The 16,535-nt window shown below is 41.8% G+C and overlaps 2 protein-coding genes across 2 annotated transcripts; one reads left to right on the forward strand and one right to left on the reverse strand.

The window, feature by feature from the left end:
* Positions 1–1,735: 1,735 nt before the first annotated feature.
* On the reverse strand, positions 1,736–11,897 carry LOC128745479 (myosin-13-like). Its single transcript, XM_053842553.1, has 5 exons — positions 11,487–11,897; positions 3,325–3,595; positions 2,420–2,955; positions 2,150–2,214; positions 1,736–1,925 (listed from the first exon to the last, which is right to left on the reverse strand). The coding sequence occupies exons 1-5, from the start codon at positions 11,895–11,897 to the stop codon at positions 1,736–1,738; spliced, it is 1,473 nt and encodes a 490-aa protein (XP_053698528.1).
* A 315-nt stretch (positions 11,898–12,212) lies between these two features.
* Positions 12,213–12,572, forward strand: LOC128741145 (protein chibby homolog 1). Its single transcript, XM_053836749.1, has one exon. It carries the CDS (start codon positions 12,213–12,215, stop codon positions 12,570–12,572), a length of 360 nt encoding a protein of 119 aa, XP_053692724.1.
* Positions 12,573–16,535: the final 3,963 nt, after the last annotated feature.

A 16,535-nucleotide genomic window follows, 5' to 3' on the forward strand; every position in this document is an offset into this window, starting at 1 on the left:
AGGTCATAATTCCCCTACTAAAGAGGGAAGGGGTCTCAATTCACCATAGAAAAAATTCTTACCTCCAACGACACCCACATGCCAAATTTGGTTCCATTTTCTTGATTAGCAATCCCCCAATTATGCAGAAACTTGTGTTTCATTTGTATGGGAGCCCAAATGGGGGGGCGTTTTTAAACCTCCCCCTTTTTAATGGCCACCCTATTCCCCCTTTCAGAAATAAAACAACTTGTCCAACTGCGATCGTTCCAAATGCCAGAGAAACGCAACCCTTGACCCATTTGAACCTTTCTCTCCCCTTGTAAGAGACCGTCTCCCTCTCTTGTCAACCCCCGGTGATTTTTATGCCAAAAAAAACATGTGTTTGACAAAGGACGTTTGATGAAGAACAGTCCAGAAGTTCTGGAGCTATGACGGAACATACAGTCATACTCACCGTCCTCGTCCCCCTAAATGTCGGTTCCTTCTCAGTCAGGTCTCTGTCGCATAGCTAATTATGCATCGGTTTGTTCAATGAAAATCGCTATAATGGAAACGAAACAAAGGTTTATTTACCATATATTCCTCCTCGGAGGAACCCCCCTCTTTTCTCAAAGTCAGTTGCACAACTGCAATCGGTTTAAATGCAAGAGAAACACAACGCCTTTTACTTATTTAGATCTCTCTCCCCTTGTTAGGGATTCCCCCTTTTGTCAACTTTCCAGTGCTGATTCCCTAATGCCAAGGAACATGTGCGGCAAGTTTGATAAAGAACCGTCCAGGTGTATCAAAGTTATGACCTCCCCCTGTCATGAACCCCCACGCCCCAACCCTCCATCCCCCTCATCTTCTTGTCAACCCTTCAATGCTGATTCTCTTAAGTCAAGGAACATGTATGCCAAGTTTGGTGAAGAACCGCCCAGGCATTTCGGAGTTATGGCCTCCCCCTTCTTATCAACCACCCAGTACAGATTTCCTTATATCAAGGAATATGTGTGCCAAGTTTGGTGGAGATCGGTCAAGGCGTTCAGGAACTATGGTGGAACATACATCCAAACATACTCACGCTCACTTTTATGTATATATATTCTACGTATTGCGTTTAACGCCTGCCTGTTAAAATTTGATTGCGTTTTGTCCCCGTGTTTGGGCCCCCATAATGACTTTGACTCTTGCTAAAAATCATCAAAGATGACAAAAAAATACCAAAACCGTTCGATTTCGGAAATTTTTCTGGCGTGTTGTCAAAAACGAACCAATGCTGTAGAAAGTACAATATTATTCGCTCTACTTTTGCGAAGCTCCTTTCGGAAATTCAAAATTGGTATAGTATTTATTTAAAGAGATGAAGGCCCGGTAATTTTTTACTCATGTTGACAGAAACTAAGAAAAATTGAAAAACTATTTTCGAAGAATTTTATTAATCTTGGCAGTTGTTCCAAATCAAAAATAATTAATCTGATTTTTGTTCAGTCCATAAATTCAGTGTACAGTTATAAATGGATAACTATATTTAAAAATAATCTTTTGTTTTAGAACTGAAACAAGCTATTGCTCATCAACCCACTGCAAACAACTCTCCCAAACAATCACGCGATGGTGCAAGACCGCTAGTCCCCACTCACCCTGGCCGATCAACGGCGATGAGAACGCTGGTTCCGGGCCAGGGCGTGGTGTAATTACTTTTCTGGATCCTTTCTCGCTTTTCCCTCCTATCCATTTCGAGCAGCAGCTGACTGCCGCAACCGAGCGGCTACTAAACCTTCAATAGCTGATCCTTTAATTGATTGTTTTCCGCCTTGAGCATGCAATTTTCCCGTCGAAGTGCCTTCAGATTGCGCTGCAACTCATCAGTCAGCGTCACCATTTCGCTCTTCCACCGTTCCTGTAGCTCTCCATTGCTTTCCAGCAGAAGTTTCAGTTCCTGCTCTCGAGTTTGACTGGTTCTGCGGTAATCGGAAAAAGGAAATCAGCAAAATAGGGAAAGAAAAACAAGATTTGTGCTGTGAAAGACCGTAAAAGCAGCCAACGTTGAAATTGGAATTGTTATCGTTTCAGCAAAAACGTTATGAATGCACTGCAATCATTTTGTAGCGTTATGCGAAATCGGTTTCTTACTTTTTGTTGATTGAATAACAGGGTTTAAATTGTTTAAAAACGTTACACTTACTTGCTAATTTCTCGCTCTTTTATCATTGTTTTGTGGAATGCTTCCATTTTTAGCTCCATTTCAATCTGCAAGTAAAAATTTGTTGTATGAGCAAGCCACTTCACCATGAACCAGAACCAGAAGCAGCAAACAGAAAATAAAAACGAAACGTCCCAGAAGCAAAATCTGACCTAATTAAATTACATTTTCGATTCCACCAAACTGCTAATGTCGCTTAATGTCGAAAGCAAACACTCCGGGCTAGGAACAAACAGACAAACAAGCACTTACAATTAATTTAGATGCAGCATGAAGGTCCGCATCGAGGCTCTGATTCGTTACGATCAAGCCCTTGAACTTATCCTCCAGCGTGGCCGCTCGCGATTCTGCTTGCCGCGTTTGCTGTGTTTGCATTTCCAGCGTTTTTCTCAGCTGTTCCAGCTCTTTCTCGAGGGCACCGATACGGCCTTCGTAGCCAACCTTTATGGCATTCATTTCGAGTTCTACCTTGCGGGCAGCCTCCTCCATGACCTGGCCAATGGTGGTCGCCAGGAAATCACACTCCTCCCGTACACCTTCCTCGCGCAGCAGCAGCGAGTTTTTCTCTTCGATTGCCGAATCGGCAACCAGCAGCGCTTCCTGTACCTTCATCAGTGCCAAATTTTCCCGACTCATGTGCTGCCGGGCGAGCGCATTCGCTTGATCCAGCAGCGATTCTAGGTCGGCCTTCTCCTTCATGACTCGCTCCAGTTCGGCAGCCTGGTGAGTCTGGGAATCGCGCCACCCGTCAACGGTGGCCTGCAGGTTTCGGTTTTCCGACTGTAGAGCTATTCGGCAGCATGGAAGAGGAGTGAGAGAAAAGTGGTTCCAATTCATTAGTGCATTCCGTGCGCCATTTGAACTGGACGGTAGGATGGAAGTTAGGAATTTAGACACTGTTTAATGAACTATTTCGCCTAACTTTATGAAATTGGCAGTATCCTGGGGTGAGTTATTCAAAAGATATGCATAGCTCATAGCTTTAAACATTTGCTCTACTGAGAAAAGTTATAGTAAATTAATGAAGTGGAATAAAATTTAATATATTTTGGCAAAAATGTTTATGCTCCCTCACAAAACAAAATTACCTTGAAAACGGTTGCAAAAAGGATTTTAAAAACACTCATACACACACACACTCATAGTAATCTACCAACCGGTATAATCGCGTTCCAGAGCTTCGAAACGACTTTGTTCGGCAGTGCCGGCTGCCTTTAGGCGTTTGTTTTCCTCGGTCTGCTGATTCAATTTTGAGCGCAACGTCATCAGATTCTGCTCCAGCAGTTGTAGTGCCGCCGTGTATTGCTGCCGCAGGTCTTGTATACTTTTCGGCTGCTTCAGCTGCCGCCGGTATTCGCCTATTTCTAGCTCAAGTATTTGAATTGTCTTCTGAGAGCTTTTCCAGAGGCTTTCGAAAGTGATCTTTTCCTGCAAAATATAAAACAGGGTTTAAAAAACAAGATTAGAACAATTTTGAAGGCAAAAAATACAATCAATGATGATAGAAACCCAAGTTAAGAGCTTCGCTGAGGTGTGGAATGGAAAGAAGAACACCAGAACCACATTTTCAATATTAACAGGATTGCTCACTGAAGGGTGTTCTGACAATAGTCTAATAAATTTCGTTAGGGTATGTTGCTGCTTCGTCGTAGTTGCCTATTCCCGTCCTATCCAAAACAAATTATTAAAAATATCTGCGATTTTTATGACACACAATGAAAAAATTAGTTATTCCCTAATATTTTAGTTTGTTACTCTCATACACGATCAATCAAAGTGCGCTGAGATCTATTTGAATGCTTTTTTTCATTAAAGAATTCCTAGCAGCTAAATTTGCAACGTTTTTTCGTGCGAAGAAGAAGAAAATGTCGACTAACCGTTTCAATTTCCGTCATTCATAAAGGAAAATAACTCACGCAACGCTTTGTTGTTATTCTGCTACCGGGAGAACTTGCATAATCCTCTCCAGAAGCTTCCGACTGCGTCTTCTAGCTCTGAGACAATTAGTGCGGAGGTTGCAAAGTGTCTCGGTCCACCAGTAAGCTGGGCGACGGTGGTTTCTTGGTTCCAGTTTCCTCGGCATGGTGGCATCGCATTCGCTCGCCAGAATATCCATCAACTCGTCCACAGTTAAGATCAGTATTTCACTGTCCACTCGGAGAACCTCAACAAAGAGATCCTTGTCGAAAACAGTCATCTTCCATTCTCTCGTAGGTTCTTGCTCTTGGTGTGGACACTGAATTCCGCCGGCCGATGCTATAACTGATCGCTTGGTGATCACTATGTGTATAGTCCTCACATACTCTCCAGTTCATGTTCGGCATTAGCGACAGGCTGCCGAAGGTTACGTCGACGATTGATTCGCGTCCGTATTTACGAAAAGTGCTCACGTTACCTTCATTCAACAGCATCACATCCAGCTTAGCCAAGCCCTCCAACAGGCTGTACCCAGGCTGACCCGCCTTTGCCCTCTTATATGCTGGGCATTGGAAGCCACCCAGTCGTGTGGTCATTTCTCTGTCCGTTATTGCAGAGTATGCACCTCAGCGGTTTTACGCAGTAGCTTGCAAAATGGCCGTTCTCGCCGTATTTCCGACACGATCTGGATCTATCTGGACCTTGGCAGTTTCGTGCGAAGCCCCAGCACTTAAAACAACGCTCCATTTCCTTGGCCACGCGTGAGATGGCTTTTAATACGCATACTGACCACCCAACTTTAATTTTGACCTTTTTTATTAGCTTGGGCGTTACTGCCGCCGGAAGGCGAATCGCCGCCGTCTGCGTTCCACTATATGCCTTTCTAGTCGGGATTACCAATGGTACTTCACCCAATTCGCATTGTACTTTCAATGCACTTCTCAACTCTTATTCCATCGTAATTTCATACAGATCCCTACACTCAATAACGGTTTCTTGGGAGAGCGCTTTAACGTTTGCTTCACTCCCCAACGCCTTGGCAACGAGCTCTTTAAAGGCTGCGCTCCTGATCGATGGATCCTTCTGCAGCTCAAAGAGCATTCCTCCCTTTTGGGTTCGCCTGGTCCTTACCACTTTTTCGCCGCGCTCTTTCAGTTCTGAAGCCTCGCGTACTTAACGGAGGATCGCTGCGTACGAAATGTTGGCGTTCGTTTCGACATCGCAGCGCATCACCCTTAATCCTCTCTCGCCGAGGCCGCGACTTCTTCTGCTCACCATTTTCCGCTCCATTTTGTTTCTGCTTCGTGTTCTCCTTCTGGCTTGCGACGGTACGCCATCCACTACTTTCGCCTTGGTCCGGATTGTCTTCCTCTTCGTTCTTAGCTTTCTTTCGTCCCTATTCCTCACCAGGCGTTTCCCTCTTTCTTTTGTCCGAGCGAGAATTCACTATTGGACGTCTTTTCGGCGTCTCTGATGCTCTAGCCTCGAGTTTCATATGCTCGCACTCAACTGTAGTCATAGCAGATTTAATGCTCGCCACCAACTGCTTGATCTGCGTGTGAGCTCATCGACTTTCACTCTGATCTCCATCATCGCGTCTCGGCGGACATAACCTCCAGGCTTTGGCATGGGCACCTGAATCAGCGTCAGTGCACATGAGCCTTTCTGCTCTGCTAGAGGCACACTACTGCTTCTACTCGTCAGTGTATCCTTGTTCGGCACTGGTGATCGTTGTAGCCTTCCACTTCACGTTCGTCTTCTCATGTGGCGTACACCCGCTGCTGTTTTTGTTTTGGGGTGTACCCATACTTTTGGGCCCCTCCTTCGTGCCGCTATCTCCTTCTTCATTGTATTGGTTGGTTGAATTAATCATTTCTGTTGGGTCCCAACTCTAGGCCGCTATCTCCGCTGGTATCTGTGTAGTCGCCTTTACGATCCCATGGTGATCTATGCAAGCAGGGAGGTCATGGCTAGGGACACTCCCCCTATCCTTCATGGGGATAGGGATGTCAGCATCCGATCAGCGTTAGTCAGGAATATATCATCTGAGCCTACACCACCGCACTTTGACATTAGTGACGAGCTTTGAACGTACCTAGAGACCAGTCACGGTTTTAGTGGGACGGATGGCAGCTGTACCATTACCCTACTCGCCGTTTTGGGAAGGTGTCACCCTTCCTTACCTAAGGTAGTAGAATAGCAAACCCTCAGCCCTATAGCGTCTAATCCGATCGTTTCCCTACTATTCCAGTTAGAGGTGTGCGCCGGTCAGATTATCGGCGGCGGTGGCGGCGGCGTGCATCGGCGTGCGAGTATTTTACACCGTTAAATCGAACTAAAGTTGACAAGTAAAACAAATCTTAATAATGCTTATTTTGTGAATGATTTTTAAGGGCCCTTAAATCTTTGAATTATTTTTTATTTGTATGTTTGCGAATACGCGATATGGTAGACACTAGTACGTAAAAGGCAGGGAAGATTGGGATACGCACCCCATCTTTCTATTTTATGCCATACATATGAACGTCCGATTGCTATAGATCGAATTTAAATTTCAGTTTTCTGCCAATGTGTTTTTTTTAATTAAGGGATATTACATACATTGCGAATAATAGACGGCGCCTAAAACTTGGCAGCTGAAATCGGTAATGTTGCAAATCCAGCAAGAAGTAAAGTATGCTCAGTCTCATGCGAGCGAGTATAAGCAGCATCCAGCGCTTACGCAACTGACGCAAGCGCACGATTAGCAACCACCGATGCTGCGTGCATACATCCTGCTACCTACTTACTACTGTTTTACCTGACTCACTGCGAATATGCGTATTATTGAAATAAAACGTAACCATACGTTTTGTTCGTTTATAACGCAAATGCAGTTAATATCGATAACAAACGATTTTTTATAAGTGGTGCTTTTGTTATTGCGTTTAATTTGTAAAAAGTTGCATAAATAACAATTCAGTTTCACAATACAATTATTGCGTACTACTGGCCCATGAAATATAACGTTTAAGTACGTTATTTTTAGTGATCAAAATTAACGATATTTTCGATACAAGGGCGATATTTTTCGAAACCTTTCGAACCAACACGATCCCGCGAATACAACGCATATTCGCAGTGAGTTAGGTAACACAGTAGCGAACGCACAGCCTCGAAGTGTCTTGCTGCACAGCCCGCTTACAAAGCCAACAACTTGTGAGAAGCCAACAGCCCGTGCAGGCTAGCGCAATACTAGGATATATGTATTCTTATTTTGCATTTTTTCTTTTTTGTTTACCTTACGCCCTCACTTACACACGCGGATAAGACTGCGAGCCCTCGCGAGTGATCGGTGTCAGCTGCTTGGATTGCAATGACGTGCGAGAGCGGCGACTGAGGCCGATAGCTAAATACACACTCGCAAAAACTTGTCGCAGTGCATGAAAAAATAAGAGCGAGAGTCCGTAGGAGATACTCATGCCGGCGTGTTCGTTAAAACTAAAAGGCGCGTGTGAGAAAATTAGACCAAACGAGTGCGGGCTTGCAACACTGGAAATCAGTATGGGGGTAAGACCGGCACCTAATTTTGACACCAGTCATTTTACAACCGCGAAATGAAAAGCAATAATGTCCAATATGTCGCTATTGATTATGGTTGGATTCGGCTAATCAGTTCCGAATATATGGCAAGAGTAATTTTCAGTAAATACGGAATATGAAAATGGACGCAATTTGAAATTAATCAAACGTATTATGTGATACTACAAATCACACTAGAATTCTAAGACAGGCACGATGAAAGTCAAATCAAGTACTTGAGCCTCAATGACCGAGTAAGTTCCGTATCCACCGACAAAGTGGCCAGTCCTTTGACTTGAAGACGCACGATGGGTTATACGACCTCAAGTAACACCAAGATACAACAATTGTTTCAATTGACGTCTATCTACAATATTAGCTGGGATAACATTGACTAGATCTAAACATGTCTCGGATACTTTTGAAGAAATAGTTTGGTGACCGGACAATAGTTGTATATACGGTATATAAGAGATACCCATAACAGCCGTAACATTGAATAACATCTGTTTTCTCTGTAAAAGACTGTAAACGAGTTGCCGATCATTCCGAAATAATGAATACTAACATGTTCAGTGTTTCAAAACACAATTAATTGGTGCTATCTAGTAAAATTAAGGATCTACAAACTTTATGTACCTTTTTCTCAGCAACTACACATCGTGTCGGAACAAACTTTTTTAGGTTTATTGGTAGAAGCTTGGCAAAGACTTTGATAGCTTTTGAGCTCTGTAAACGAAACACACCCAGAGAAAAAGGAAAAAGAATATTTTTTTAAATGTTCGTTTACAATTGACGAAGGGACGGTAGAAGAAAGTAATGAAATTTTTAGAGTGAGGAGAAAGACCGGAACGGTGAGAAAGGAGGGGGGGAGTATTAGTAGCTACGCTTAACAAGTAGTCGTTGTGACTCCTACCTTTGTCCAAAATTTTTTTCAAAAATTTTGGTCGCTTATGTCTCTTTTAAAAGAAATGAATACCGGAACGCAAGACAGAAGTTTGACAGAAAACGTCATGCTGAAGTTCGTTGGACGCATGATAACACTCAGGGTACAGCAACACGGTAGTTGAATTGAATCTAAATTAAAGGTACTATGTGCTGTCAACATTTTGACCCGCATTTTTGTCAATGTTGGGCTATGTCGTCGGCTTGGGTAAATGGCTTCGGCGGCGTAAGAAAAAAGGACCCAGGCGGCGCGCCGGTTCTAAATCATCGGCGGCGGCGGCGCACACCTCTAATTCAAGTGTTCCATAATTAGGATCTTCCTGGAACTGATCCTATTGTGCCCCCAGCACTCCTGACCTGGCTTTTAGGTTTAGAGTCCTGAGCTCTTATAGGACACTACGACGTCTGCAGCTGGTTTATGGGACTTGAGTTATGCTTGCGTCTTTACACCACTGCACTACGCCACCCACTGGGTTAGGGCGTTCATCGGTAAAGGGAACACGCTTATCCACTGGGTCCGAGTAGTCCCTGCCACGGGTACAGGCGCTCGAATGAGGGCAAGACGCTTAAGGCAGCGTCGACTCGCCTCACAGAGCTGCTATCGAGTTTTTGTCGCTTTTCTTGCAGACTCACCATGCCCAAGACTTGTCCCACCACACCCATAGTACACTCCCTCCACAATTATAGATCACCCACAATTATAGATCACTTTTGTGTTTCAAGTTAAATAACTCAGTTAAACAAAATGTTTTAAGGTATGAAGCATTTTTTCAACAAAATATATCCTATTAACTAGCTTTTAACATATAAAACATCCTTTAAATCCCGACATTGATGCTTTTTCAATGAGCGTACAAAGTTTTTATCGAGAATCTATCAAAATCTGTCGTTTTTTCAATCAGCATAAGCAGTACGTTCCTCATTCATAAGGTTGCTATGTGACATAATCACCAATTTTCGAGCAAAAAATGTCTTGAACATATAGATTAAGCTAAGTTCTTTACGATTCAGCGAAATATTGGTGGTTGCCAATGATTTTCCTGTAAAAATAAGTAATTTTCAAAGTGATCCATAATAGGGACCAAAACAAGGTAATTTTTCACAATTATGGATCACTTTCATTCCAATGTAATTTTCACAAATTCAAACCGTTTAGCACCTATTACAAACATTTTTTAAGCAGAATCGAAAGCTGCACAGAGCTGAGTTTTTGGAAAATGCTGTTTCTCAATAACGCAGGACAGGAAAGCTACGTAAGGCAGTAAAACGCTAGGATGGTACATATGCAACGGTTCATCGCAAAAGTTAAGCGAATGTTTTTTCCTTAACTTTTTAGAGAGTTTGAATTTACTGGTTTTTAGAGCTATCGGTCACATTTCGGTTTATTGTCGCCTTTGCACTGTTTCATACAGAGTCGCATCATATCAGCGAATAAATTAAACTCTAGCATCGATTAAGTTTTCCGAGATTCATTGTACCTACATCGTTAATAACCATTCGGAAAAAAGAAAACTTCATCCTATATTAGTCTTCTCGGAGCCAACGCAGCTGGTGAGCCTAAGATTCTTTTTCCAGGACAAAAAATCAGTCGTGAAATCGCGAAAAGCATTTCCAAAGGCTGATCGGTAGGTGTCTTCGAAGAAGGACGGCAGGCATCTAAAGACAGACCAAAAGCCGCACAAGGTCTTTCATACGATTTGAAACATGTTATTTTTATGTTATTACATGATTTGAATAAAGTTCATTGAGTGAACTCGCTGCAAAAAGTGTATTTTTCTTTTGATCCATAATATGATGAAAATTGTTTCATAATTGTGACCGCTTCCAAAAGTGATCCATAATTGGGTATTTGATCAGTCATAATATAAGCTAAATTTCCGTGGAAAACGTGCATTTAGTGCAAGTGGTTTAATAACTGAATCAACTGAAAGATTACATATTTCTGTAACTAAAAACATTTATTAACTGCTTTTAAACAATAGTATGCGCTACAATTGATTGTTTTAAAATCACACTTCTGCTTAAATGGTCCATAATTGTGGGGGAACTGTAGTCAGCTCTCGGGGTGGGGCATCCGATAGCGCGTAAGCGCGGGATGGGATTCCCATTCCCCTACCCTGTGTGTGTGTGTGTGTGTGTGTGTGTGTGTGTGTGTGTGTGTGTGTGTGTGTGTGTGTGTGTGTGTGTGTGTGTGTGTGTGTGTGTGTGTGTGTGTGTGTGTGTGTGTGTGTGTGTGTGTGTGTGTGTGTGTGTGTGTGTGTGTGTGTGTGTGTGTGTGTGTGTGTGTGTGTGTGTGTGTGTGTGTGTGTGTGTGTGTGTGTGTGTGTGTGTGTGTGTGTGTGTGTGTGTGTGTGTGTGTGTGTGTGTGTGTGTGTGTGTGTGTGTGTGTGTGTGTGTGTGTGTGTGTGTGTGTGTGTGTGTGTGTGTGTGTGTGTGTGTGTGTGTGTGTGTGTGTGTGTGTGTGTGTGTGTGTGTGTGTGTGTGTGTGTGTGTGTGTGTGTGGGTGGGTATGGGTGTGGGTGTGTATGAATTCTAATGGTCCAATGCATTGTTAACCGCATAATGGACCTTCACCTATTGAAAATGTCGACGCTCAGAAATAAGCAGTACAACCTAAAAACGCCGAAATTGTATCCGAGGTTCATTTTAGATTAAGGGTCCACTATAGGTTAACTTACCCTATAATCAAAAATGTGAAAACGAGACGTGGTTTTCTCCGGTGCCACACAACCGTTTTCAACGATCTTAGTACCAAATGAAAGTTCTTGCTATTATAAAAAAAATTAGATTTTATTGAAAACAGACATATTAGTCGTTTTGCACAACTCGCGGAACAATATGTATCTGTGTAATTACATACAATTTAAACAAGTAATGAAGCAACAACAGCACTAACCTGCCAAACGATATCCAGCTGATTCTTGAGATTGTTTATCACTTCATTCGATAGCTGTTTGAACTGCTCCTGATCTCGATGCTCCCGGGCATTGTCAGCGTTTTCCGGCCCGTCGCAAGTTTCGTTCACAAAACTTCCGACCACTTTCCGCTGTAATAATTGCTTTAAATCTCCTCTGATTGTCTCGTGTTCTTGCTTGTAAAATCGAATTTCTTGCTGAATACTTCTATACAGATCATCGATAGTTTTGGTCGGGCTTTGGAACGGCTGCGGCTCTTCGTTGCTCACTTTCAGTTGCTCGTCATTGTTCATTTGCTGTCTTAACATCACCTCGCATTGATTTGCTTCAGTCGTTTCCACAAATGTCACTTTGCGAACAATTTCATGAATATAATTTGCATCCTGATGCATATATGTTTACAAAAAGGATCATTATATTTGTTTACGTGCGAACGAGTGCCATGGCAACCACATCGCATAAAGCAAACGCTGAACATAGCAACGGTAGGGGCTCCTTACTTGACCGACACCAGGACTTGCGCACGCTACCTGACTGACAGCAGGTTGCCAACGCCTGCCAAACAAATAACGAGGAAAGTGAAATTCCACGCCAATAGCTAGCAATCAATTGCTTTGTCAGATACAATTGTTCTCGCCGGCACTAGAGAAGAAGTCTATTTTCCACTGTCTGCACACAAAAGCGCAAGTGAAATTTAGCGGTGAATGATGCCAATTTTCACGAAAAAGTTTTCACCGAAAGTTGCACCTCCGCGAACCCAACGTCTCAACATTGGCTGTCCGCCCCCGCAGGAGGATCTAGATGATTTCCGAACCATTCGGTTGAACCTAGTCGATAAGCAGCTGTGCTTCGTGGACGGAGTATGGATGAGTGCGATCAAGGCGACGACTACAACGACGGGGATTGCTGGTGGAGGCGGCACTGCTGCCATCGACGAACTGCTCAAGATGAAGAGGCGAATCAAAACTTTGGAGCAGGAAAACAATCTCTACCAGGTGAAATTAGATGTATTGCTAGACCTGCTGACGGAGAACGTAATCGAATTGAATTCGATGAAAGAGCAATAAAAATAAACCGTAATGGAGCGCCCAGCGGATGTTTGTACTTTATCGGGTTTGGAAGTTCGACGCAGCGGCGCTGGCGCTGCTGATGTGGTTCGTCTGGGGAGCCGATTGTGTTCCGACAATCGAACCTAATTAAGAGAGTAATTAGATTGGGCGAATTAGCGGAACAAATTGACACGAGAAAGTTTGCGCAAATTCCGTTCTATTGAACAGCAAGATAGACGTGTTTACTGACTGGAGAGTAAACATAATACTGGTAAAAGATTTCACTGACATAACATGTGGAAAAAACGATTTTGATCTATTTTTGCTTTCTATATCATTAAAAAGGATGAGTTTCAGTCAAAATATAAAATTTGATTCAAATGCAAAAATTAACGCTTGTTAAACTACCTGAAAAGTTGCATTCAGCAAATATGATGTATACATTTTGATTTTATTCTTCTGATTCTATCTGTATTCCCACTAATCTGTATCATTTAAATAAATTCTTTTACACATCAGTAGCACTAATATTGTATGCTAATAATTATACAGAACGACAAGTAAAAAGTTTCTGTGGTTAGAAAATGAGAAATATCCATAAATTGAAATCAAATGATAATAAATAAATCAAATCACGTAACACGGTGTAATGCCTGCGCTAAACGAAACAACGAAAAATATTCAAGCCACCAAAACAATCGTTCCGTTCATTAGCATTTAGCATATATCGTACGGAGACACACGGCTTCGACTATTATTAGCTGCACCAAAAACCACATTCACCTGTATTCCAATCAGCCCGTGAGCCATCTGTTCCGGCAGAGGAGCCGGATGTTCCTGCTGTTGATTGCTGGTTTTTCCGACCACCGCCCCAGTAGCCAGTCGGTTTGGTCGTAGTGGATTACAGGTGAACTAGGCCATCGAACCACAGCCCGTTGGCGAGACATCTCGTTACGGAGCATTAGTCCTGATGGCGATACTGGCCCTTACACCGACTGCATGCGAGACGATGTGTAGAAACTAGAAACACAGCATGTGTTGTAGCCTACGGTATGGCCTCACTGGAAGGTTAAATTGACATTCGGTATAGCTGCTATGTGCTGTGCATGGTTTCGGGTTGGAAATTGGAGGCATCCTCGTGAAAGGTAACATAAAACGGACGATTGAACGAGAGCAGGATGCAGCAACGAAGAAACCGGTAATGGCAGGTGTAAATCAGATCTAGGGCAAAGTGATTCTAGGTTTCGGTGGGAAAAACCATTAAGTGAAACTTTATCTTCAGGCGAACCGAAGCAAAATTTTGCCCTGTATTTTTTCTTTAAAATTGAGCACTCTGATTGTTTTATAAGCTTTAATACCACCAGGGCTGTACCGAGAAACTAAGCAAGAAAATTATTACCCACAAGATGTTGATTCAGTTCGAGCTGCATATTGAGTGTTGAAGCAAAACAGAACGGAGAAAAGAGGAAAAGATATTATCGTACCTCTTCACAAGTGCACTGGCGGCACAAGGATTTCATAAGAAGTTATTTAACACACTTCGCAATCGACAGATATCCACTTCGTGCGACGAGAAAGAACCCAAGAGCTCAAAAACGATTTTACCCACATACTCTTAGAACCTGATGCTAACTAGGCAGAGAGTGAAGGAAATGAAGCATACCAAGTAGTACTTTCACGGATCACCTACAGCATGCTTGAGTTTAGCAATATTTGCATTATGCTGAGAGGGTAGTTGAATACACCGGTAGAGCAATATACACACTCACACTCCAGTGCTCTATGAAGCTGTTTGCACTAAGGGTGCTGGCGTTGTTATGTGGGCTAATAATGGCTATTGAACCCGAGAAGCATTTAAAGTCCACTTGGGAACTACATAAAGCGGTTATCGAACAACTTCTCGGGGGCTCTTGATATCTTCCAACAAAGTGGATGCAAGCAAACATTTTCACAGTCGACGTAATGATTGATATTGAACTGTATGCCACAGCTACTGGATTAAAACGGCTTGGACTTTATAATTCTTTTAAAAGATAAGTGAATTGTTTCAATGATAATCAATGAAAATTCACCGTAACAAGTTAAATTATTTGGGTCGCTTCTGATATTCCAGTCTAAAGAAATATAAATATTTTACATAGTTAAACTAGGATAATTCCTCACAAAAACTGAAAACGAGTTTTTTACAATATTGTTTATACTTCTTCACATTGGTGTTTTCACAAGTAATCCTGATCAGATATATTATAGAAAGAGTAACTAAAAGGACAAAATATATGCTAAATTTACGAAAGGTTCTTGTTTCTTCATTCTTCATTCTTCATTCTTCATTCTTCATTCTTCATTCTTCATTCTTCATTCTTCATTCTTCATTCTTCATTCTTCATTCTTCATTCTTCATTCTTCATTCTTCATTCTTCATTCTTCATTCTTCATTCTTCATTCTTCATTCTTCATTCTTCATTCTTCATTCTTCATTCTTCATTCAAAGGTATCAAAACACGCAATTGTTTAGTAACAGATGACAGGCACAGTAACAGCGATAGCGATGATAAAGAAGTTTCACATACACTTTGATTGAAACGTGTACACCTTGAATTGCAGCTAATTAGATTACATACGAAAATGATATTTCAAATTCTTATTCTCAATCTTTAGAAATAATCTATGTTGCTTGAATTACACATTTTCACTAATTCCGAAGATATTTACTTAATCTGGATAACACTGTTTGAACTACGCCATATTAAAGCCCACCGAGTAACAACTTTCAATACAATTGATTCGGTAGAGAGTCATGCAGGGCCAGCCTAATTTGTTTAGCATTTTGTAGTATTTTTGTTGCACTTTCACATGGGCAATAAATGTCTTGCACGTTTTTGTATGTTTGAGAGTTATTGCTATTGAAAGTTGCATGATTTTTAGTAGAAACTTTGAATTTACTTCTCGAATATTGACGATAGCAAGTTACTATATTCTAGAAAGGTATGTAATTTGACTGTCTGAAAATTAATATCAAACATGTCAAATGTGTTAAAACACTATGGAAAAAACTATGTTCAACAAGTTGATTATCGTGGAGTTTCCACAAAGGTTGTTTCGTATCTCCATACTCCAAAAAACACGTATTTTGATACCTTTGGTTGCCACCTTTAAAACTTAGCGAACGTGCTACTCGCTAGCTAAAATGTTAGCGGTTAGCTGATTAGCGGTGTCCACCTCTGCTATTTAGTCTAAACAGGGTTTCAAAGTTCGCGATCAAAAACACTCGGAAATAACGCTTGTAAAAAATGTCCCCCATTAACTAACCCAAACAAGAAAACGCATCAACTTGCGGGTGCCCGCGGAACTGGAGATCAGTTGCCGTGAACCGAAACAGATGGAGAAATTATACTGTGCAGGTCTTGTCATAAGACGTTAGGCCAATTAAGTAAGTAAGTAATCAACTTGCTATTTTGAAGGTATATAAACTAATCATTTACAATGTATTGAGAAGTTATTATGTGTTGGATAAGTTTTGATTACGAAAATAATATTTTTCGAAACTTTGTACTTTTCGAGCTTCACGGGGGTGAGATTGTGCCAAGCCGATCGACCCAATTTGTGGATTTCACATACACAACAAAAATACGTCAGTATACACCAGTACACTCACGTTCTTTACTATTGAGCACAATATTTTGAGAGATTAGATTGCATCATCTATTTTGGAGCAAACAGAATCATAGGTCGCTAAATACTTTAAACTAGTTTTTACTTTTTCTCTGGAAATTTTAAATGCTTTGAATAAACACTCTAATATAAGACGAATATATTATACCGTGTATAAACTACCAGTTTTAAGGAGGGGGAGGGGGTGGTATGGGCTACATTTTCTGCGGCCGCGGGTTCTCGAACGAAGTAATGGTTACTTTTATTAAATGATCAAATAGGTATGCCCCTTAGGATACACGCCCTTTATATATCTCCCCCTTGTTAACC

Source organism: Sabethes cyaneus, chromosome 1, assembly GCF_943734655.1.
Source record: "Sabethes cyaneus chromosome 1, idSabCyanKW18_F2, whole genome shotgun sequence".
Classification (NCBI taxonomy): Eukaryota; Metazoa; Arthropoda; class Insecta; order Diptera; family Culicidae; genus Sabethes; species Sabethes cyaneus.